General features: G+C 48.9%; 1 protein-coding gene across 1 annotated transcript in view; it reads right to left on the bottom strand.

The window, feature by feature from the left end:
- The window catches only part of mccc2 (methylcrotonoyl-CoA carboxylase 2 (beta)), a 153,143-nt gene extending 129,782 nt beyond the window's left edge, over window positions 1-23,361 (bottom strand). Inside the window, exon 1 of the mRNA XM_038805418.1 lies at window positions 23,004-23,361. Within this exon, the coding sequence (XP_038661346.1) occupies window positions 23,004-23,141 (138 nt within the window). The 5' untranslated portion in view covers window positions 23,142-23,361. The remainder of the gene's footprint in view (window positions 1-23,003) is intronic.
- Window positions 23,362-24,897: the final 1,536 nt, after the last annotated feature.

Raw genomic sequence — 24,897 nt, 5'->3', positions numbered from 1 at the left:
GGGAACGGCGTAGTTTGCAGGCCAAGTTCGACTTGCTGACCACCAGAAAGGCGGAGACATAGTGGAGGAGAGCGCAAGGCGCGGTATATGAGTATGGGGAGAAGGCGAGCAGGATGTTGGCGCATCAGCTCCGCAGGCGAGATGCGGCTAGGGAAATTGGTGGAGTGACGGATAAGGGTGGGAATGTGGTACAGAAGGGGGCAGAGGTGAACGGGGTCTTTAGGGACTTTTACGAGGAACTGTACCGGTCGGAGACACCGGTGGGGCGGGGGGGGGATGGAGAGCTTCATGAACAGGCTACGCTTCCCAAAGGTGCAGGAGGAGCTGGTGGAGGGGCTGAGGGCGCCGATAGAGTTGGAGGAGCTAGTCAGGGGGATTGGTCAAATGCAGTCAGGGAAGGCGCCGGGGCCGGATGGGTTCCCGGTGGAATTTTATAAAAAGTATGCGGACCTGGTGGGCCCCCTGTTGGTGCGAGCGTTCAATGAGGCATGGGAGGGGGGGGGGGGGGGGGGGGGGGGGGGGGGGGGGGGGGGGGGGGGGGGGGGGGGGGGCTTTGCCCCCGACGATGTCACGGGCGCTGATCTCTCTGATCCTGAAGCGGGATAAGGGCCTATCTCACTCCTCAATGTGGATGCTAAGTTGCTGGCGAAGATCCTGGCCACCAGGATAGAGGACTGTGTGCCAGGGGTGATACACGAGGATCAGACAGGATTTGTCAAGGGAAGACAGCTTAACACGAATGTGCGGAGATTGTTAAATGTTATTATGATGCCGGCGGTGGAGGGGGAGGCGGAGATAGTGGTGGCGCTGGATGCAGAGAAGGCGTTTGATAGAGTTGAGTAGGGGTACCTGTGGGAGGTGCTGGAGCGGTTCGGATTCGAGGAGGGGTTCATCAAATGGGTGAGGTTGCTCTACGAGGCCCCGATGGCGAGTGTAGTTACCAATGGAAGGAGATCAGAGTACTTCAGGCTCTACTGTGGGACCAGGCAGGGGTGCCCCCTGTCCCCCTTGCTTTTTGCACTGGCGATAGAACCTCTGGCATTGGCACTGAGGGAGTCGGGGAGGTGGAGGGGCCTGGTGCGGGGTGGGGAGGAACATAGGGTATCGCTGTATGCGGACGACCTGCTGTTGTATGTGGCGGACCCAGAGGGGGGAATGCCGGGGGTGATGGAGCTGTTGGCTGAGTTTGGGAGCTTCTCGGGCTATAAGTTGAATCTGGGCAAGAGCGAGGTATTTGTAGTGCACCCGGGTGATCAGGAGGAGGGAATTGGGAGGCTCCCGTTTAAGAGGGCAGTGAAGAGTTTCAGATACCTGGGGGTGCAGGTGGCCAGGAGTTGGGGGACTCTCCATAAGCTTAATTTTACCAGGCTTGTGGAGCAGATGGAGGAGGAATTCAAAAGGTGGGACATGGTGCCGCTATCGCTGGCGGGTAGAGTGCAGTCCGTCAAAATGACGGTGCTCCCGAGGTTCTTGTTCCTTTTTCAGTGTTTGCCCATCTTTATCCCTAGGGTCTTTTTTAGGAGGGTGACTAGCAGCATCATGAGCTTTGTTTGGGCGAATGGGACCCCGAGGGTGAAGAGGGTCTTCTTGGAGCGGGGTGAGATGGTGGGGGGCTGGCGTTACCCAATCTCTCGGGGTATTATTAGGCAGCCAATGTGTTGATGGTGCGCAAGTGGGTGATGGAGGGGGAGGGGGCAGCATGGAAACGGTTGGAGATGGCGTCCTGTGGAGGCACAAGCCTGGGGGCCCTGGTAACGGCTCCGTGGCTGCTCCCTCCTACGAGGTATACCACGAGTCCGGTGGTGGTGGCTACCCTCAAGATATGGGGGCAGTGGAGGCGACATAGGGGGGAAGTGGGGGGCTCGATGGAGGCTCCGTTAAGGGGGAACCATTGGTTCGTCCCGGGGAACATTGATGGGGGGTTCCAGGGTTGGCACAGAGCGGGCATCAGACAGCTGAGGGACCTGTTCATTGAAGGGAGGTTTGCGAGCCTGGGGGAGAAATTTGGGCACCCCTCGGGGAACATGTTCAGGTATCTGCAGGTAAAGGTGTTTGCTAGGCGGCAGGTGGAGGGATTCCCTTTGCTTCCCGCGAGGGGGGTGAATGACAGGGTGCTTTCAGGGGTCTGGATCGGGGATGGGAAGATATCTGATATCTACAAGGTAATGCAGGAGGTGGAGGAGGCGTCAATAGAGGACTATGTTTGTTTATTTAATTTTAATTTATTTTTAAGTTCTCTTGTTGTTCACTGGGTTTGGGGGGGGGGGGGGGGGGTGAGATACATGCGTTGAAACGGTCTTGGGGGTGTTACAGATACTATGGTGTTTTATTGTTGCTTTTCATTGTTTGTTGTTATATTTTCTGTAAAAAATTTCAATAAAAATTATTTATGAATAGCGGTTATGAATCGTCAACAGAGCCAGCAGGAAACTCCCTGAAAAACCCGCCACAAATTAACTTAGAAATGTTTGGAGAGAATCGGGCCCATAGACTCTTCTCCGCAGTTGCTGATTGACCTGTTGCATGTTCCCAGATTTGTTTACTGTTTTGTCTTCAGAGTTCCAGCATCTAAAGGATTTTGCTTCTTTGCCAAGTGGGCAAACAGACACAGTAAGCAACAGGTCCACTACTCCTACTTCCATTCTATGTAAAATCAGGAGTAAACTTCAGGGTCATTGGTGCAATAATAACCTAGCAAACAGCAGTCAGCATGGATTCAGAAGTAGTACGGGATTTGAAAGCGGGAATACAAGTCAGCAAAACATAATCTCTGGGCAGAATTTAGGAATAGAAATAGATACAAGCAAGGGGTCTTTGTATGAGTATGGGGAGAAGGCCTGCTGCTTGTTGATGGGCCAGCTCCGACGGCAGACGGCTGGGAGAGATTGTTTGGGTCCGGAATGGGACAGGGGAGCTGGAGCTGGCACCGGAGCAGGTGAACAAAGAGTTCTATAAGAATTTGTATAAGTCAGAGCCTCCGGAGGCTAAGTCGGACGTGAGGCAACTTTTGGGTGGATTGGAGTGCCCCGAAGTAGGAGAGGAGGGGAGGGGAGGGCAGCGTTGGAGGAGCCGGTGGGGGTGGAAGTAGTGCGGGTAACAACAAGGAAAATGCAGGTGGGTAAGGCACCAGGGACGGATGGTTTCCCGGTAGACTTTTATAAACAATTTATGGTTAAGTTGAAGCTTCTGGTGGTGGGGATGTTTGAGGCCCGGGTGGCTAAGGGGGCACTGCCAGAGATAATGGGACAGGCATCCATTTCATTGTTGCTTAAGAAGGACAAGGACCCGGTGGAGTGTGGGTCATATAGGCCTATATCTTTATTGAATGTGGATGTCAAGATATTGGCGAAAGTGTTGCCATTTAGGTTGGAGGAGTGCCTCCAGAAGATGATTGGGGAGGATGAGACAGGGTTTGTAATGGGCAGACAGGTGACGTCAAAAATGTGGTGTCTGGTGAATGTGGTGCTTTCTCTGATAGAAAGGAGGTCGTTGAAGGTGGCTCTGGATGCGGAAAAAGTGTTTAATTGTGTGGAGTGGAGCTATTTGTTTGCTGGTGTTGGAGATTTGGGATTGTGCACAAGTTTCTGGCACAGGTGAAATTGTTGTATAATGATCTGATGGTGTGTGCTCGCACAAATGAGATGAATTCAGGGTACTTTCTGTTGCATTGGGGAAAGAGGCAGGGGCGCCCTATGTCCCCCCCCTTCTGTTTGCTCTGCCATTAGAGCCCTTGGCCATAGCGATGAGGTGCTCGGATAAATGGAGGGAATAGTGAGGAGGGACATGTTGATGATTTGTTGATGTCTATCTCTAACCCGGGTTCTTCAGTGGGGAACATAATGGGGTTGTTTAGGAGACTTGGGGCTTTTTCAGGCTATTTGGGAAAATGTGAGTGCTTTGTGGTGTCTTCTCCAGGGGTGGGAGTGATGCCATTTCGGGTGGCAATAACCAACTTTAGGTATTTGGGAGTGTACGTGGCTAGGGACTGGACCCGACTTCGTAAGTTGAATTTTGCGAGGCTGGTGGGCAGGGTCAAGGTGGATTGACCGAGGTGGGACAGTCTTCCCCTATCATTGGCAGGTCGGGTGGATAGGTTGATTTTGACGTTTGTGCGAGCAGGTAAGGTGGCAAGGATTAGGAGTTTGGTAGATCTGAGAGCGCCTGTCAGGGGCTTGGCCCTTCCAAACCTGTTATACTATAATTGGTCGATAAACGCGGAGAGGGTGAAGGTTTGGATCAGGGAGATTGAGGCTTTGTGGTGAGGTGGAGGAAGTCTCTTGTAAGGGGTCGGACTTGCAGGTGCTGGCAACGATGCCACTCGCATTTGCCCCAGGGGAGTCCTGTGGTGATAGACACGCTGAACATCTGGAGGCAATTTCAGCAGCACTTTAGGTTGTAGAGGGGTCAAAGTTGGTGCCGATCCGAATGAACCACGGGTTTGAGCCAGGGAGATGGGTGCGGGAGTTCAGGGATGGAAGTATTATGGGGTAATGGAGATGAAGAATTTGTTTTTGGAAGGTCGGTTTGCATGTTTGGAAGAGTTGAGGGCGGGTGGTAGGGGTTAGGGTCACACGTGGGGAGGGTTGCAGGCACATTCAGGTGCGGGATTTTGCGAAAAAAGATTTTTCCAACCTTTCTGGTGGCACCGCCCTCCTCGTTGTTGGAGGGGGTGTTGTCAGTGATGGGGTTGGGCGGAGGCGGGAGTCATCTCGGCGATCTATGGGAGGATTTTGGGGAGGATAAGGAGCCTCAGGAAGGTGTAAAGATTAAGTGGGAGGAGGAGCTGGGGATGGCACTGGAGGAGGGATGGTGGTGTAAGGTGCTGCGGAGAGTGAATGCCTCAACTTTGTGTGCAAGCCTGGGGTTGGTACAGCTAAAGGTAGTACAAAGAGCGCACCTGACAAAGCCAGGATGAGCAGGCTGTTTGAGGGGGTGGAGGATATTTGTGTCAGTGTGGGCATCGCCCAGCTAATCACGTACACATGTTCTGGTCCTGCCCAAAGTTGGAGAAATTTTGAAAGTCATTCTTCAGCACCATGTCGGTGGTCCTGTATGTGGACTTGGAGCCAGGTCCCCTGTGGGGCCATATTCGGAGTGTGAGACTTGCCGGAGTTGCAGACAGAAGCGGGGGCAGATGTTTTCGCCTTCGTCTCGTTGATCATTCGCAGGTGAGTTCTCTTGGGTGTGAAGGTCAGCTTCTGTGTGGCTGGGGAATTTAATGGAGGTCTTGCACTTTGAAAAGATGAAATTCAACTTGAAGAGGGATGAGTGAGGGTTCCATAAAATATGGGGTTTTTTTATACTGCACTTTGCGGAGCTGGTTACCGTCAGCTGCTAGGGGGTGGGGATGGGGAGATATGCGGAGGTTGGCGGGGGTGGCAGGTTCAGGGGTTGGTGTTGGGTTTGTTTTGTAATGTTACATGTGTTAAATTTGAATAAAAATACTTTTTAAAAAAGGAAATAGATACAAGACTTTGGTGAGAATTATCTACAGACTGCCTGATAGTAGTGAATAAGCAGCAGGATGCTTGTTGCAAAACCAGTGATTATAATGGAGACTCTAATTTTCACATATACTGAGAGAAGAACAGCCAAAGCAGCAGGTTTCTCAACACATTTTCAGGAACAATATATTCTTGAACCAAAAGAATACTAGATTTAATTATAAGCAATGAGGCAGAATTAATCAATCATCTCAAGATAAGTTAACATTTTTAACAGTCATGAATAAATTTGATATTAGCTTTTGAGAGGAAGGGGAAAGTCACAAATTGAGGTTTTAAATTTAGGCAAGACTGACCACAGTGAAATTGACCACAACTGAAATTGGCCAGAGTGAACTGGTCAAACTGTTAATGACTAAAACTACAGGTGAATAATGGACAGTGTTCAAAAATGTTCAAAGATCTGTACATTCCTCGATAAAATGGCTTTGATACCATGAATTGACCATTGGCTAAAAGTTCAAAACTTTTACCGCAATCATGATTAGGAACACTATCACTGAACTTTTTTTTAATCAATCCCAGTAAACCATTTTAAAAGGAAGTCATTTCTTCATCCTGCCCTGTCATTTTGAAAAACAAACATTTTTATTGTAATATTTTCATCAGAACAGAAAAGTTGGGAATCAAATCAAAATTCATATTTTAAGCTATGGTGCAGAACAGCTAATTAACCAGGAAGCCTTTCCTCAGCTTTGTAGTAATGATGAAATAAGTTAACCAAGGTGATCTGCAGGACAGTTTGATATCAATTCTCTGCATAGCAACAACATTACGTGGTGCTTTTAACATGGTGGGGGGGCTGCCTGCCAAATAGTCGACAGAGCAGCTCATGGAGTTCCTGAATAACAAGTTTATAGTTTATAGAATCTACAGTGCAGAAGGAGGCCATTCGGCCCATCGAGTCTGCACCGGCTCTTGGAAAGAGCACCCTACCCAAGGTTAACACCTCCACCCTATCCCCATAACCCAGTAACCCCACCCAACACCAAGGGCAATTTTGGACACTAAGGGCAATTTATCATGGCCAATCCACCTAACCTGCACATCTTTGGACTGTGGGAGGAAACCGGAGCACCCGGAGGAAACCCACGCACACATGGGGAGGATGTGCAGACTCCGCACAGACAGTGACCCAAGCCGGAATCGAACCTGGGACCCTGGAGCTGTGAAGCGATTGTGCTATCCACAATGCTCCAAAGTTCCAGCAGCAGATGAAAGAGACCCTGGAAGACATGGCCAAGCTGGTGGAGCCATTGAGAACTGAGATAGAGTGAGTCGAGCAGAGGCTGGAGTCCCAGGGCCTTGTGATTCAGAAAGTAGAGGAGGCGGTGGGGAGCATGAGAAGCAGATGGCTCTTTGGTGGCAGAGTTGGGAGTGATGCAGAAAGTCAGAAGAGGCTAATGGAGAAGGCAGGGGACCTGGAGAAACACTCCAGGACGCAAAAAGTGAGGATTGTTGGGATGCCTGAAGGTATTGTAAGTGTGGAAACCACTGAGTATGTGGATTTTATGAGGCGGGTGTTGAGAAAGATTCCTGACCTGGACTCGCATCAGTTGATTATGGGAGGTGATTTCAGTACGGTCATAGATCCAAAGTTGGATCGGTCGAGTCCCAAGTTGTCGAGGGTGTTGGCAGTGGCAAGAGAGCTGAGAGGGTTCACGGTGCGCATGGTGGAGGTGGACCCGTGGAGATCTGGGAGGCTGAAGGCAAAGGAGATTTCATATTTTTCCCATGTGCACTGGGTATATTCCCAGATTGACTTTTTTGTGATGGTGGACAAGGCACTGCTGGTGGGAGTGGCCTACTCAGAGTATTTGACAATTGTGGTTTCCAACCACGTGCCGCATTGGGTGGATTTGCGGGTGGCTCAGCGGGAGGCCCAGCGGCCGCAATGGAGGCTAGAAGTGGGGTTGCTGGCGGTGTGAGCAGGTGTGGGCTGCCATTTGGGGCTATGTGGCGTTGAACGACATGGAGAGGTCACAGCCGCCACGGTGTGGGAAGCACACAGGGCAGTAGTTAGAGGGGCGTTTATTTCAATTCAGGCATACAGGGAGCGGAAGGAAAGGGCAAGGCTGGTGGATGAGATTTTGAGGGTGGACAGGAGGTATTCAGAGGTGCCGGAGACAGGGTTGTTGAAGGAGAGGCAGGGGCTCCAGATGCAGTTTGGGCTAGTCTCTACTGGGAAGGCAGTGGGACAGTTGCAAAGGGCCAGAGGGGCAGTGTATGAGTATGGGGAGAAGGCAAGCAGGATGTTGACCCATTAGTTGAGGAAACATGCAGCATCAAGGGAGATTGGTAGAGTGAATAATAATACGGGTAAGGTGGTGATGGCCCCGGAGTGGGTGAACGGGGTATTTAAGGCCTTTTTTAGGATGTTGTATGGATCGGAGCCCCCGACCATGGAGGAGGGGATGCGGTGGTGCCTGGATGGGTTGGAGTTTCCCCAGGTGGAGGAGGGGCTGGTTTAGGGTCTGGGGGCCGCAATTGGGCTGAGGGAGGTGATGGATGGTATGGGGACGATGCAAGCAGGGAAGGCCCTGGGGCAGGACAGATTCCCAGTAGAGCTTTATAAAAAGTTTAGGGTGGATTTGGACCACTGCTGGTGAGGGCATATAATGAAGCGAGGGAGAGGGGGGAACTCCCCCCCCTACATTGTCGCAGGCTTCCATCTCCTTGATTCTAAAGAAGATAAGGACCTGGAGCAGTATGGGTCGTACTGCACTATTTTGTTACTGAACGTAGATGTCAAGTTAGTGGTGAAGGTGCTTGCATTGTGGATTGAGGACTATGTGTGGGGTTCAGAGGCAAGGATCAGATGGATTTTGTGAAGGGAAGGCAGTTGTCAGTGAATGTGCAAGGCTATGCAATATAATTAAGATGTCTACGGAGGGGCAGGAGGGTGAGGTGGAGATTGTAATGGACGCGGAGGTATTTGATCGATTGGAGAATTTATTGGAGGTGTTAGGGCGTTTCGGGTTTGGGCAGGGGCTTGTGGATTCGGTCCGGCTGCTGTACAGGGTGCCAGTGGTGAGCATTGGGATGAATCGAGTGAATTTGGGGTACACCGTGGAACGAGGCAGGGGTGCCCATTCTCTCCGTTGCTTTTTGCCTTGGCGATAGAGCCGTTGGCAATGGCGCTTAGGACGTTGAGGGATTAGAGAGGGATTGAGCGCTTCAGGAATTCTGTGGTGGTTGAACATAGGGTCTCATTATATGTGGATGACCTGTTATTATACATCTCGGACCTGCTGGACAGCATTGGAGGTATTATGGAGATTTTGGGGAATTCAGCTAGTTTTCGGGATATAAGCTGAACATGGGAAAGGGTGAGGTATTCCCAATTAATGCCAAAGGGCAGGAAAGGTGACATGGGGAGTTGCCTTTTAGGGTGGTGGGGACGAGCTTCAGGTATCTGGGAATCCAGGTGGCACAGAGATGGGCCCAGTTGCATCGACTTTGGCTTGACTGGTGGAGGGGGTGAAGGTGGATTTTAAGAGGTTGGACGCATTGCCGCTGTTGCTGGCTGGGCTGGTGAAGACAGTGAAAATGACGGTGATGCCTAGATTTCTGTTCGTGTTTCAGAGTTTCCCTATCTTTGTCCCCAAGTCGTTCTTTAGGAAAGTCAATGGCTGATTTCAGGGCTTGTGTGGGCAGGAAGACGCCACGGGTGTGGCAGTCGTTTTTGGAACCAGGGGGATGGGGGATGTGGCGGGGTGTTGGTGTCAAGGGGCGGGAAGGTTATGGTTGTTTATTTAGTTGATGTGTTGTTCTTCTGAAATTTTGTGTATATATGTGAGAATGCCTTGAGTAAAAATATTTTTTTCAAACATAGAATGTCCAATGTGCTTCAAGAAGACATGGATACTACGCAGTACTGCAAGAGTGATAGAAGATCACCAAAATCACAGTTAAACTTAAGTTCAAGAAGACTTTTCAAGAAGGAAAGGGCAGCAGCAAAATGAAGGAATTACAAAAGGCAGTTTCAGAGAAGGAAGCAGACACTACTAAAGCTCCAACAATGGTCGAGCAGTGTGAGGAACCATAAAGACGGTCAGAGTTGGGTAGCTGAAGATCATGTGGGAGGACACAGGGTTGGGAGAAGTTGCTGAAATGCTGGGCAAAATCACAATGCTTGACTAAAAAAAATTTCACATGTTATGAATTGGGAAGAAAGTGAACCAATAGAAGTGCGGAAAGATGGGAGATATTTTGTGCATGTCAGAAGATGGCAACAGGAAACAGAGAGTGACAGTGGAAGGGAGTTTTTCAGAATGGAGATCTGTAACTAATGGTGTTCCACAGGGATCAGTGCTGGGACCACTGTTGTTTGTAACAGATATAAGTGATCTGGAAGCAAATGTGTAGCCACCTGGAGTGGCCACGTCCCGATTTCAAAATGGACACTCATGAGGAGTGTAGGGAAAATTGGCCAGCTACAGGGAACACAAGCAGGTACAAGGTTCCCTGTGTATTAAGATTTGCAGAACCCAGACAAAACCAAAACCAATAGCCATCTACATACTAATGAGCGATCTTCAGAAACAATCAGAAACATTGAAACAATCGGGACCAAGACAGACTCCCCGGCGCCAGCGGGAGCCAGGGCAAAGGCAGGCCAACGAACACCTAGGGCTCGCCCAACGATCAGGGAACAACTCCAGTATTGGAGAAAATCGATGAGAACGATTGAGACATGGTCCAATTAATTGGGACCAAGTCCGGGGTCCGCCCAAAAGGGCGCGAAACCCCTGGGACCTATAAGATAGCGTCCCCAAGTTCAGTTCGACCTTCTTGGCCTTAGGCTCTCAACGAGGAGATGCAGCCGAGCAGCTGCATCAACCAAGTAAGTCTCAGATCAACGCACGCTACGAGATAGACACTCCTAGCTACTTTTCCGTACCAGCTCGAAGCCAACAGAATCAGAAACGGACAAAGGCCATTGTTCCTCTGACCTGGTGGGCTATTCGAAGCTAAGTATAGGCTTTTAGTAATAGTGATAGTTTAGTAAGTAGTGTTTTATGCATGAGTAGTGACTGACTGTATAATAAATGTGTATTGATTTCAAACTTACTAACTGGTGTATTGAGTTATTGATCAGTACTTGGCTTTGAACCTCGTGGTGGTATCAGAAAGATACCTGGTGACTCTAGAGCTAAGGTTATTAAAACAGAGCAATTAAGTAAAAGCATAACGAGCAACAAATGTAGATGGTCTGATTAGCAAATTTGATAGATAGGTAGAGTTTCAGATAGTGAAGGGGACTGTCAGAGAATACAACAGAACATCAATAGATTGGAGAGTTGGGCAGAGAAATGGCAGGTGGAGTTCAATCCAGACAAATAATAGGTGATGCATTTTGGAAGATCAAATTCAGGTGTGCATTATACAGTAAATGACAAGACCCTTAGGAGCATTGACACAGAGGGATCTGGGCGTTCAGGCCCATAGTTCAATGAAAGTGGCAATACAGGTAGATAAGATAGTCCAGAAGGCATACGCAAGCTTGCCTTCATCAGCTGGGACATTGAATGCAAGAGTTGGCAAGTCATGTTACAGTTGTATAAAACTTTAGTTAGGTCACATTTGGAATATTGCATGGAGTTCTGGTCACCACTCTACCAGAAGGACATGGATGCTTTGGAGAGAGTGCAAAGGTTTACCAGGATGCTGCCTGGTCTGGAGGAGAGGTTGAATAAACTCAGATTGCTTTCGTTGGAAAGACGGAGGCTGAGGGGAGACGTGATTGAATTAAGAGAGGTATAGACAGGGTGAATAGTCGAAAGCTTTTTCCCCGAAGTGGAAAACTCAATTACAAGGGGACACAGGTTCAAGATGAGAGGGAGAAAGGTTAGGGGAGATGTGCAGGGAAAGGTTTTCAGGCAGAGGGTGGTGGATGCCTGGAACGCATTGCCAGTGGAGGTGGTGGAGGCAGGCACGATAGCAACTTTTGGAGGGGGAAAATTTTCCCCTTCCAAACAGGGGGAAGCACGGTAGCACAGTTGTTTGCACAGTTGCTTCACAGCTCCAGGGTCCCAGGTTTAATTCTCGGCTTGGGTCACTGTCTGTGCGGAGTCTGCACGTTCTCGCCGTGTCTGCATGGGTTTCCCGTGTCTGCGTGGGTTTCCTCCGGTGTTCCGGTTCCTCCCACAGTCCAAAGATGTGCAGGTTAGATGGATTGGCTATGCTAAATTACCCTCAGTGTCCAAAAAAGGTTAGTTGGGGTTACAGGGATAGGGTAGAGGTTTGGGGATAGGGTGGAGGTTTGGGCTTGGGTAGAATGCTCTTTCTAAGGGCCGGTACAGACTCGATGCGCTGAATGGCCTCCTTCTGCACTGTAAATTCTATGATTAACATGTTTCTTGATAGACACATGAACAGGCGGGGAATGGAGGGATACAGGTTGTTTCGGCAATATGTAGTGGGTCTACGTAAGGAATCTGGATCAGCGCAGGCTCGGTGGGCTGAAGGGCCTGTTCCTGTACTGTTCTTTGTTCTCTGGGCTGAAGCGTTTTGAAGATGTTGTGGAGTTCCACAAGGCTCAATTTTGGGGCCCTTGCTGTTTATTGTCTGTGTGGAGTTTGCACTTCTCCCCCTGTCTGCATGGGTTTCCTCCGGGTGCTCCGGTCTCTTCCCACAGTCCAAAGATGTGCAGGTCAGGTGGACTGGCCATGCTAAATTGCCCCTTCGAGGCCCGGCCAACCACACCACATGTTTTGGGCTTGCCCCAAGCTTGCTGGGTTCTGGACAGCCTTCTTCGAGGCAATGTCCAAGGTTGTGGGGGTGAGGGTGACGCCATGCCCACTAATGGCAATCTTCGGGGTATCGGAGCAGCCAGAGGTACGCAAGGGGAAGGGTGCCAACGCCCTTTTGCTTCCCTAATCGCACGCCGGAGAATCCTGCTCGGCTAGCGATCGGTAGCACCACCCAAAGCTGCAGACTGGCTCGCTGACCTCTAAGAATTTCTCCAGCTGGAGAAGATTAAGTACGCCATCCAAGGATCAGAGGAAGGCTTCCTGAATCCTTGGGGGCAGTTCGTCGGCCTGTTCCAAAATCTGTTCGAGGTCAGCTGCGGGGAGTAAGCTAAGAACAGAAAAAGATAGATGAGGAATCAAAGGACTGTGCAACATAAGAAAAGCCAATTTTTAAAAAATTGCCCCTTAGGGGAGGTTGCGGTAGAAAACAATATGGCTGATTGTCCGGACCCTGCTGTGATGGCCCAACCATCACCGGAGGAGTTGACGCAGGTCATTCAAGAGGGCTTCGTGAGGCAGAAACAGGAGGAGTCTTGATCCGATAAAGGAATCGATCGATCGGCTGGAGCGCAGGCTGGATGCCCAGGATCGGACGATTCAGAAGCTGGAGAAAGCGCTGGCGGACCAGGAGCACCAAATGGTGGTGGAGCTGGAGGTGGGGGTGCTGAAGGATCAGCAAAAAAAGCTGCTGGAGAAGGTAGAGGACCTGGAGAATAGAGCCCGCCGGCACAACTTAAGAATTGTCGGTCTCCCGGAAGGGACTGAGGGGGCTGATGCTGGCACGTTTGTGGCGAGTATGTTTCAGAAACTTCTGGGGAGGGGGCTTTTCTCCGACCGTTGGAGGTGGACAGGGCATACAGAGCTCTGGGGAGAAAGCTGCGGCCGGGGGACCCCCAAGGGCGATGGTGGTCCGGTTCCACAGGTTCCTGGGCAAGGAGTGTGTTCTCCAGTGGACCAAGCGTACAGGGAGCTGCAAATGGGACAACAGCATTTTGCGTGTTTACCAGGATTTGAGCATGGAGGTGGCCAGGAGGGCAGGCTTTAACCAAGTTCAGGCAATCCTGTTCAAGAAGCAGGTGAAATTGGACTGTTTTACCCGGCGCGTCTTTGGGTTATGCACGAGGACCACCCCCATTATTTTGAGTCGCCCGAAGATGCCAAGAGGAAAGGGCTGGTGCTGAACGGAGAACTTTTTATTTTAAGTTGCAACTTTTTGAGTGACGTTTATATGTTTCTATTGTCGTTTCTCTTCTGTATTTGAGTTTGGTTGAAGAAGGGGGAAGTAAAAGTTATTCGGTTTCTGTGGGTTTTTCGGTGTTTTGGCGGGGGTGGCTGGTGGGGCTTTTTACTTTGTATTACTTTGATTTACACTATTGTGGGAGTTTTCTGTGTGGTTTTTTTTTGGGTTGTCTCTTATGTTAATTGGGTGATTGTTTGGGGTCAGTTTGATGGGGGAAGTGATTTCGAGGGGCGGGGGGAGTGAGGGAACAATAGGTGGGAGATTTCTTGGCGCTGGAGGCAAAGGCCACCAGGCTAGCTGGGTGAGCTAGTTTACGGAAGCAAGGTGGGGGATGTGCATATGATTAGTCTATGGCAGGGGTTAGGTTACAAAGTGTTGGTGCTGGGGGGGTGAGTTTCTCTACTGACGAGGGAGGGACTTAGGTTTCGGGACTGAGAGGAGGTCGGGGGTGAGGGGGGCCTATGGACGCTCAGCGCATGGGCTGGTGGCGGGCCCAAGGGGATGGCTGATCGGCGGAGGGGGGGCACGGTGCCCCCAAACTAGGCTGATCACCTGTAATGTTAGAGGGTTGAATGGGCCAGTCAAGAGGGCACATGTGTTCGCGCATCTGAGGGCTCTGAAGGCGGAAGTGGTAATGTTGCAGGAGACACACCTGAAAGCGGCAGATCAAGTCAGGCTAAGGAAGGGTTGGGTCAGTCAGGTCTTTCATTCGGGGCTAGACATCAAGACTAGAGGGGTTGCGATTTTCATAGAATTTACAGTGCAGAAGGAGGCCATTCGGCCCAACGAGTCTGCACCAGCTCTTGGAAAGAGCACCCTTTTCAAGCCCACACCTCCACCCTATACCACTAACCTCACCCAACACTAAGGGCAATTTTGCACACTAAGGACAATTTAGCATGGCCAATCCACCTATCTGCACTTCTTTGGACTGTGGGAGGAAACCGGAGCACCCGGAGGAAACCCATGCACACACGGGGAGAACGTGCAGACTCCGCACAGACAGTGACCCAAGCCGGGAATCGAACCCTGGGACCCTGGAGCTGTGAAGCAATTGTGCTAACGACTACACTACCGTGCTGCCCTGTTTCTGATCAACAAACGGGTGCAATTTCAGGTGGGCAGTATATTCTCGGACGGGGGCGCCGTTATGTCATGGTTAGCGGTAAGCTGGAGGGGAGGACGGTAGTTTTGGTTAATATGTACGCGCCAAATTGGGATGACGTGGAATTTATAAAGCGGTTGCTGGGGAAGATACCTGATCTGGACTTGCACAAGTTGGTTATGGGAGGGGATTTTAATACAGTCATCGATCCCGGCCTGGACCGGTCATGTTCAAAAACGGGCAGGGTGCCAGCAATGGCAAAGGAACTGATAGGGTTCATGGAGCAGATGGGGGGGGGGGGGGGGGGGGGGGCGCACACACACACACACCCATGGAGGTTTTGGCAGCCGACGGGGAAGGAGTTTTCTTTTTATTCGCATGTTCACAAGGTTTATTCCCGGATAGACTTTTTCATTTTGAGCAGGGATTTACTGGCGGGGGTGGTGGAAACGGGGTATTTGGCCATCACTATTTCGGATCATGCCCCACATTGGGTGGAACTGCAGGTTAGTGAGGAGAGCTTCCAGCGCCTGTAATGGAGGTTAGAGGTGGGGTTGTTGGTGGACAAGGCGGTGTGCGAGAGGCTGAAGAAATGCATGCAGAATTACCTGCAGGTTAATGGCACGGGGGAAGTCTCAGCAGTGGTGGTCTGGGAGGCGCTGAAAGCAGTGGTGAGAGGGGAGCTGATTTTGATCCAATCTCATAGGGACAGGACGGATAGGCAGAGACGGATCGACTGATAAAGGAGAACTTGCAGATAGACAGGAGGTATGCGGTGACCCCGGGGTGGAGCTCTTAAGGCAGGGGTGGGCAAACTACGGCCCGCGGGCCGCATGCGTCCCGCCAAAGGTATTTCTGCGGCCCACCAAGTCATTTAAAAAAAAAAAAAAATTATTTAAAAAAAAAATTTTTTTTTTTTAATTTTTATTTAAGGTTAATGGGGGGGGGGGGGCTGTTGGGTTACTTACTGGTATAGGGTGGATACGTTGACTTGAGTAGGGTGATCATTGCTCGGCACAACGTCGAGGGCCGAAGGGCCTGTTCTGTGCTGTACTGTTCTATGTTCTATATGAGGCGCCCAGAATCATAACCGAGTGAAGTAATTATTTTACTTAATATACTATGCGGCCCTTTGTGAATTGTGAATTTCTGAATGTGGCCCTTGCACGGAAAAGTTTGCCCACCCCTGTCTTAAGGGAACGTCGGAGGCTGCAGGCGGAGTTCGGGGTGTTGTCCACAGATAAGGCATTCGAGCAGCTTAGAAAGGCGAGGGGTGCATTTTACGAACATGGGGAGAAGGCCAGCAGAATGCTTGCACAGTAGCTTAGGAAGAGGGAGGCAGCCAGGGAGATAGAGCAGGTGGTCGATGGGGATGGGAACTTGGTAGGGGAGTCGGCAGGGCGAAACAGGGCGTTCAGGGACTTTTACAGTAGGCTCTAATGCTCAGAACCCCCCACGAGGCCGAGGGGATGAGACGCTTTTTGGATGGACTAACCTTCTCAAGAGTGTGTAGGGAGCTGGTAGATGGGTGGGGGGCCCCGATTAGGGCCGAAGAAATAGTTGAGGGCTTGAAGGCAATGAAGTCGGGTAAAGCCCCGGGGCCGGACGGGTACCCGATGGAGTTATATAAAAAGTTCTCGGGGATTTTAGGGACGTTGCTGGTCAAGGTTTTCAATGAGGCAAAGGACAGAGGGATGCTGCCCCTGGCGATGTCACAGGCCACTATCTCGTTGATATTGAAGCGGGACAAGAACCCGGAGCTATGCGGGTCATATAGGCCGATCTCCTTGCTTAATGTGGATGGCAAGTTGCTGGCCAAACATTTGGCATCCAGGATTGAAGATTGTGTGCCGGATATTATTATGGAGGACCAAACCGGGTTTGTCAAGGGCAGGCAGTTGGTGGCCAATATAAGGCTGCTCAATGTGATCATGATGCCGCCGGAGAGTAGGGAGGTTAAGGTAGTTGTGGCAATGGATGCGGAAAAGGTGTTCGACCAGGTGGAGTGGGGCTATCTATGGGAGGTGCTGGGACAATTTGGGTTCGGAAAGGGCTTTAGCGACTGGATCAGGCTGTTGCACGAGGCCCCAGAGGCTAATGTAAGGACGAATAGGACGACCCCGGACTATTTTAGACTGTACCGGGGGACAAGACAGGAGTGCCCCCTCTCCCCACTGCTGTTTGCGTTGGCTATAGAGCCGCTGGCAATTGCTGAGAGCTTCAAGGGGCTGGTTTGGAGGGGGGGGGGGGGGAGTCTTGCTGGACACAGACGACCTGCTCTTATATGTCTCGGATCCAGGAGCAGGGATGGGCGAAATTATGGCGGTTTTGGGGGAATTTAGCCGGTTTTCGGGGTATAAACTGAATATGGCAAAGAGTGAGATGTTTGTAGTTCAGGCGAGGGGCCAGGAAGGTCAGCTGAGGGAGCTGCCATTCAGGTTAGATGGGGACAGTTTCAAGTACTTAGGGATACAAGTGGTGTACGACTGGGGCTGGTTACACAAGTTGAACTTGTACCTGTTGGTCGAACTGATGATGTGCGATTTTCGGAGATAGGATGCGTTTCTGCTGTCATTAGCTGGGAGAGTGCAGAGGGTCAAAATGACGGTCCTACCAAGCTTTCTGTTCGTATTTCAGTGTCTCCCAATTTTCATTCCGCGGCCCTTTTTTAAGAGGGTCAATAAAATCATCCTGGGCTTTGTGTGGGCAGGTAAGTCTCCGCGATTGAAGAAGGTGATGCTTGAGCAGAACCGGGGAGGGGGGGGCTTGCGCTGCCAAATTTTAACAATTATTACTGGGCGGCTAACATAGCCATGATAAGGAAGTGGGTGGTGGGGGCGAGGCTGGTTTGGGAACAGATGGAGGCAGCTTTGTGTAGGGGCACAAGTCTGGGGACATTGGTAATGGCACCACTGCTGTTCCCGCCAGCACGGTACTCCACCAGCCCCGTAGTGGTAGCAGCCCTGAGAATTTGGAGTCAGTGGAGGAGGTACGCTGGAGCAGTGGGAGCATCGGTCTGGTCCCCAATCTGTGACAATCACTGGTTTGCCCCGGGGAGCTTGGATGGGGGGTTCTGAGTATGGTGAAGGGCGGAAATTGTGAAGATAGGGGACTTGTTTTTAGAGGGGAGCTTCCCTAGCTTGAGGGCGTTGGAGGAGAAGTTTGGGTTGGCAAGGGGGAACAAATTTAGATATTTACAGGTGCGGGACTTTCTGCGTAGGCAGGTATCATCCTTCCACTCCTGCCACTAAGGGAGATCCAGGCTAGGGTAGTGTCTAGAGGATGGGTGGGGGAGGGGAGTGTCTCGGAAAGTGGGGCAGCAGGGTAGCATGGTGGTTAGCATAAATGCTTCACAGCTCCAGGGTCCCAGGTTCGATTCCTGGCTGGGGCACTGTCTGTGTGGAGTCTGCACGTCCTCCCCCTGTGTGCGTGGGTTTCCTCCGGGTGCTCCGGTTTCCTCCCACAGTCCAAAGATGTGCGGGTTAGGTGGATTGGCCATGCTAAATTGCCCGTAGTGTCCTAATAAAAGTAAGGTTAAGGGGGTGGGGTTGTTGGGTTACGGGTATAGGGTGGATACGTGGGTTTGAGTAGGGTGATCATGGCTCGGCACAACATTGAGGGCCGAAGGGCCTGTTCTGTGCTGTACTGTTCTATGTTCTAACTCATGGGGGCGGAAACGCAGACCGACGAGCTGAAGCGTAAGCGGGAGGAGCTTGGTGGTGAGATGGAGGATGGCTTATGGGCGGACGCGTTGTGCAGAGTCAACTCGACCGCAACATGCGCCAGGCTCAGCTTGACCAAGGTGGTCCACATGACAGTGGCCTGGATGAGAAGATTCTTTGGGGTAGAGGACAGGTGTGCAAAATGTGCAGGAGGACCAGCGAACCGTGTTCACATGTTCTGGGCGTGTCCAAAACCTAGGGGATATTGGCAGGGGTTTGCGAACGCCATGTCTTGAGTATTGAAAACAAGGGTGGCAATGAGTCTAGAGGTGGCGATTTTTGGGGTTGCAAAGGACCCAGGAGTCCAGGAGGAGAAAGAGGCTGACGTTTTGGCCTTTGCTTCCCTGATAGCCCAGAGACGGATACTGCTAGCTTGGAGGAACTCAAAACCCCCAAAGTCGGAGACCTGGCTAACTGACATGGTGAGTTTTCTCGGCCTAGAGAAGATTAAGTTCGCCTTGAGACGGTCACTGTTAGAGTTCGCCCGGAGGTGGCAACCATTCATCGACTTCTTCGCGGAGAATTAATCGCCAGCGGGAGGGGTAGTGTAGAATAGGGGGTCAATTAGGTGGGTCTTGGCAGGATGGGAGTCGGTGATTACACTACGTTTATTGTTCTCTGTACATTGTTTATATACTGTTGTTGTTTGTAATGCCAAAAATACTCATTAAAATTGTTTATCAAAAAACATTTTTTACAGGACGTTTACAGATGACACAAAAATTGGTCATGATAGTGAAGTTGATAGCTGTTGACTCCAAAAATGGTTTTGTTGAGTGGGCAGAGAACTGGCAAATGGAATTCAATCCAGAAATGTATGAGGTAATGCATTTTGGGAGGACAAACAAAGCAAGGGAATACTCAATAAACAGGAAGATATTGAGAGGGACTGAGGCGAGACATCTTGAAGTGCATGTCCACAGATCCTTGAAGGTGGTAGGACAAGTGGCCAAGAAAGCATATGGGATGTTTTCCTTCATTGGGTGAGGCATTGATTAGAAAAGCAGAGATGTAATGCTGGAACTGAATAAAATGCTGGTTAAGCTACAGCTGGGCTTTTGGGTACAGTTCTGATCACCACCTTACAGGAAGGACATAATTACTCTGAAGAAAGTGCAGAGGAGATTTACAAGAATGTTGCTTGGGTTTGAAAAGTGCAATTATGAGGAAAGAATGGATAGGCAAGGGCTGTTTTCCTTGGACCAGAGGAAGCTAAGGGATGGCCTAATTTTAGGTGTACAAAATTATGAGCGGCCTAGACAGGGAAGATAGGAAAGACTTGTTTCCCCCTAGCTGAGGGGTCACCGACCAAGGGGCATAGATTTAAAGTGATTGGTAGAAGGAGTAGAGGGGGCACGATGAAAACCTTTTCGGGCAGAGGGTGGTGGGCATCTGGAATTCACTGCCTAAGTTGGTGGTTGAGGCAAAACGTTCAATTCATTTAAAAGGTGCCTGGATCTGCATTTGATTTGCTGTAGCCTGCGAGGTTATGGATCAGGTGCTGGAAAACTGGATAAAAATGAGCAACTCCTGTTCCTAATCCATATCTTCATATGTCAGAACATAAGAACTAGGAGCAGGAGTAGGCCATCTGGCCCCTCGAGCCTGCTCTGCCATTCAATGAGATCATGGCTGATCTTTTGTGGACTCAGCTCCACTTTCCGGCCCAAAATTGGGTTTGAGCTCAGCTCAGAATTAAACTTTGCACATTATTTGATTCAGACTGAGCGAACAACAGGAAAAATTTGAATGGCATTAGAAGGTCAATTCAATGTTCAATATAAAGTTCTCACTAATTCATGACTGGATATCAGGTTTGCCGCTTAAGCTGCAACAAAGTAGTTGTGGTGTCAAGGCTGAAACCAGTGACATAGTGGTTACCACTGCTGCCTCACAGCATGAAGGATCCAGGTTCGATTCCGACCTTGGATGACTGACTGTGTGGAGTTTGCAAATTCTCCCTGTTTCTGAGTGGGTTTCCTCCAGATGCTCCAGTTTCCTCCCGCAGTCTAAAGATGTGCAGGTTAGGGGAATTGGCCATGCTAAATTGTCCCATGGTGTCCAACAGTTAGGTTGGGTTACATATTTGCAGGGGAGTGGGCCTAGGATAGTGCACCTTTAGAGGGTTGGTGCAGACTTGATGGGCTGAATGGCCTTCTCATTCTGCACTGTCGGGATTCTATGAAAAACATAAACGTGGGCATCATCTGTATGGGTTTCAAAAGTGAATCTTTGCCCAGATGTCACCAAGGGACTATATATAAAAATCAGAAAAAGAGAACAGAAGAAACCATGTGAGGCTGGACTCAGAAGCTACTTCTCGAGGCATGCTGCTTATTTTGGAGCAAGTAAGATGGAGTGGAAGCAAGCCAGTGCAGGCCCACAGAACTGCACCTTTAGAGGGGAGGCAGTGAAGCAGGGGCAACCAATCCAATGCTGAGTTTAACATCGTTAGATTGTGAACGTTCTCCTCTGTTTTCAAAATCATGAACAGTTTTAACAGAGGAAATAAGGAGAATCTTTTTTGGATGGCAAAAGGATCAGGAACCCAGGGACACAGATTTAAGTTGAACCAGAAGGGGCATGAGAAAACACAGCAAGTGTTGTGATCACCCAGTTTTCCAGATTTGCAGCATCCACAATATTTTGCTTCTTTTTAAAGACAAATGGAATATTGCCCTGTATTGCCAGTGGGTTGGAGTATAAAAATACAGGAGTCTTTCTACAGCTGTACAAGGCACTGGTGAGACTATAACTGAAGCACTGTAGACAGTTTTGGCTTCCCTACTTGAGGGGGGATATATCTGCAATGGGAGCAATTCAAAGGAGGTTTCCTAGACTGATTTCTGGGATGAAGGGGCTGTTTTATGGAGAAAGTTTGAGCAAATTGAGCCTACAGTCATTGGAGTTTATAAGAATTAGAAGTGATCTTATTGAAACATACAAGATTTAAACGGGCTTGACAGGGTAGATGCTGGGAGAATATTTCCTAATGGGGAAACTAGTACTGCGGCAATTTAGGATGGAAATGAAGGAAAATTTATTTTCTCAGATGGTCGTTAGTCTTTGACATTCTTTTCCACAGAGCAGTGGAGGATGAGTCATTAAATACACTCAAGGCTGAGTTAAACAAATCGACAGGGAATCAATAGTTAAGGGGGGCAGGCAGAAAAGTAGAGTTAATGCCACAATCAGACGTTATCGAATGGTGGAGCAGGCTCAATAGACCAAATGGCTCCTATTATGAAGTGAAATGTCTGAAAGGTCGTGTAAGCAGATTCAATAGTAACATTCAAAAGAGACAGAAAAAATACTTGGAAAGAAAAAATTTGCAGGGCGACAGGGCAAGAGCTAAGTGTGAAACAAGTTAGGCCGCTCTGCCAAACAGCCAGCTCAGACATGGTGGGCAAATGATTTATTTCTATGCTGCATGATTATACGACTGTAACCAGAGTCTTGGTACTGTGGCAGCAAAGATTCAAACTTGTACCACATGGAACCATATGGCAACCACAGTAAGTCCCGGTTTTAAGTTGTTTCATTTTAACATCAGTCAATTGATGGGGCCCGCATTTTCATTTAGTATTGAGAGTTTTGTTTAAAAGTATTTTAATGCTGGATCTCACATAGGGCTACCTGACTCGGTCTCTGACTCTCTGCAACCCTCCAGTTTGTGTCCTTTTCCACTCTTTGATCCACATGCCACCCGCTCGTTCACTATCAACCCTCTGGTTTACGACCTCCATTGCTCCGGGACCCTTCCCCTCGCTGTCAACCCTCCAGCTTGCAGCTTACCTCCAGCAAGTCGAAGCTGCTTTTCCTGCCTCTCACTGCTCACCTCCCGAGCCCTCGCTCACAGTGAGTGTACAGGAGCAGGAAGTGGTGAGTGGAGGGGGAGGTTTGGAAGAGCAAGGGTCAGCAGCAACTGGGAGGGTCTTGGAGCGACAGAGACCACAAATTGGATGGTCTGCAGGGACCTGGAATGTCAAGAGAGTGCTAGAGGCCAAAAACCAGATGGTTGACATTGAGAGGAAAGGTCCACAGTCACCAAGAGTGTTTGGGGTGAAATGTGTGGAAGTGAGAAATTTAGCTAATAGTTTTGGCAAACACGATTGGCGGTGGGCAGGAAAGGCAGTGAGCAGGACCCAAGTAGAAAGTTAGCCGTGTTAATGTTATTGTTTTAATTAATTTAATTTAAAAGTTATTTAAATTACCGATACAGAATTTTAACAATATGAAAGTATTTCAGTTTACAGGGTATAAAGGATTAATGTTTTGTTTTCTGATGACAAAGGTCCTACAGAACCGACCTACAGTTTTTAGGTTGGTTGTAATGGGTAAATCTGATTCGCTTAAAGTAACTGTTTCACTTAAAGTCGTACTTTTCTGGAATGCAACATTGAGGATACACTGTACATGTTCAAGGACTTCAGAAAGGGTCACCAGAAACATACGATCTGAACTCCTCCGAAATGTCAACAATTATACCATTTCTACAAGTCATGTAACCTGCGCTCAGTATTATATCAGTGGTGTCACAGTCACTAGCAGCATTTCCTTCCTTGCACAGTTCAGTGCTCTTCATGTGGGTCCATCCTGCGAACAGTGCACAGTGACAGACTCTCTCTCCTCCGGTTGAACGTTCCAGGCTAGTCCGGGGCTCCAGGAGCGGCCTACCTGGAAGAGGGCCGAGTTGGTCTCCGGCTCCGATCCGACCGTTGCCACTTTGTCCCCGTGATAACCGCGAGGCGCCCGGGCAGCAGCCCAGGCGCGCGCTTTGGGGAAGCAAAGCCGCAGCTTCCGCGCGTGCAACATCCTGCAGCTTCTCCGACCCCACCGTGTATGTTATGTGTCGGCAAGCCGGGCCCTGCACATGCCACCACCAACCCCGGGGGAGGGGCTCCGCTTCAAGCGCTCCTGTGTTTCGGCAGAATATTGAACCTCTGATTCCCCACTGCATTCCAGACTATTCAAATTTTTTAAAAACTCGTTCGCGAGTAGCAAATTGCAAAGAATAAAGATTTGAGAGGACGGGTGCTCTTCAACTAACAGCTTATGGGGGGAGGGGGGGGGGGGAATGTTTCGTTTGAAAATTACACGCAAGGAGAGTTAGTGCATAAATAAATGGGGCAATTACACAAGTGTTCTGGATCTCAACACTTCAATTTACTTGGTCAGATTTGTTTGGTATCTAGCTTTAAAATGATAGACATGGGGTGAAAGAACATCAACGATTACAGATTATATAACCTTGAAAAACGATTCCCAAACCAGTTACACGCAAAAAAATATTCCATTTATACAGCACTCTTCATATCCACTGGACTTCCAAATCGTTTTGAAGCCGAAGGAATACTTCAGAAGTGTAGTAAGAAATATGGTCACCAATTTGCACATAGCAAACTCTTACAAACAGCAATGTGATAAATTGTGTCTTAAGAAGCAAATTCTTGATCTTCCAAACTACAGATCTGGTATCTACTACAGGAGATTCTAGTGAGGAAAAAAACACCATAAGTCTTCAATTTATCAACAACCCTTCATTCAGATGGTTCTTCAGATCACCAACATAGGTTTCAATTCTTTCAGGAAGTGGCAACTGTTAAGGGTACATCACATTAATAGGACTTCTAAAAGGCTGTTGAGAAATGTCTCCATGGAAGTGTAATAAATTACAAACAGTGCTGATTCTGGGTAAAAACTGGGAGGGAATTAAATTAAAAACACTAACAAATAGGAAACTGATCAATTTTGAGGGGTGTGTCAGTGTTGGAGGAGTGAATGGGTAGCTTCAGGGTTCCGTACTGGAGCCATTCTTGTTTCTAATTAACAAATGACTAATTCAAACTCATTCAAAGCAGTCAAATTTACAAATAAAATGAGGCAGCTCAGAAATTATAGAACACATTGACAGAATATTTAAATGGGCAGATATACAACAAGAAACTTAAGACAAATATAAAACACTGCAACACAAAATAATTATGGCATCTCCCGATCTTATTAGTAGTTCCAAAGTATCTAAATGTCAGAAGCTGAACCTGGACTGCTTTATTCACAGAGCCAACAAATTATCAAACTGGATTGAAAACTAAAAGCATTAAATAGGATGAATGAAAAAGTCATGTCGGAAGTCACAGCTAGTTATGAACGGACTTTCACAGGTTATGTCCTGGAATTCACAATTATTTATAAATTAAGTCGATGGGCTAGGGAATGGTAACTGGATTTTAATTAAGATATAAACACTATGTGTTATGCAATGGAATAGGAAACATATGCCCTTAACAATGATGGAAAATAGAAATATTTTTAATGTGCATATCATTTACTCGATGCATCCAGTCAGAATGAAGTTCTTAGCAAATGGCTGTTAATTTATGTAGCCTTGATCACTGGTGAGGCTGCACTGGTCATTATGTACTAACAAATATTTTCAGAAGTTTGGAACACATCAGAAAGTTGTGAATTTGGGAGACAAATCCAGTTGTTCATCTATTTATAGAATCCTGAAAGGGCCTGGTGGTAAATGCCAAATCTCAGCAATATATTAAATATACATAAACAGAAA

Source organism: Scyliorhinus canicula, chromosome 8, assembly GCF_902713615.1.
Source record: "Scyliorhinus canicula chromosome 8, sScyCan1.1, whole genome shotgun sequence".
Lineage (NCBI taxonomy): Eukaryota > Metazoa > Chordata > Chondrichthyes > Carcharhiniformes > Scyliorhinidae > Scyliorhinus > Scyliorhinus canicula.
This window is presented reverse-complemented; position numbering and strand designations above follow the sequence as displayed.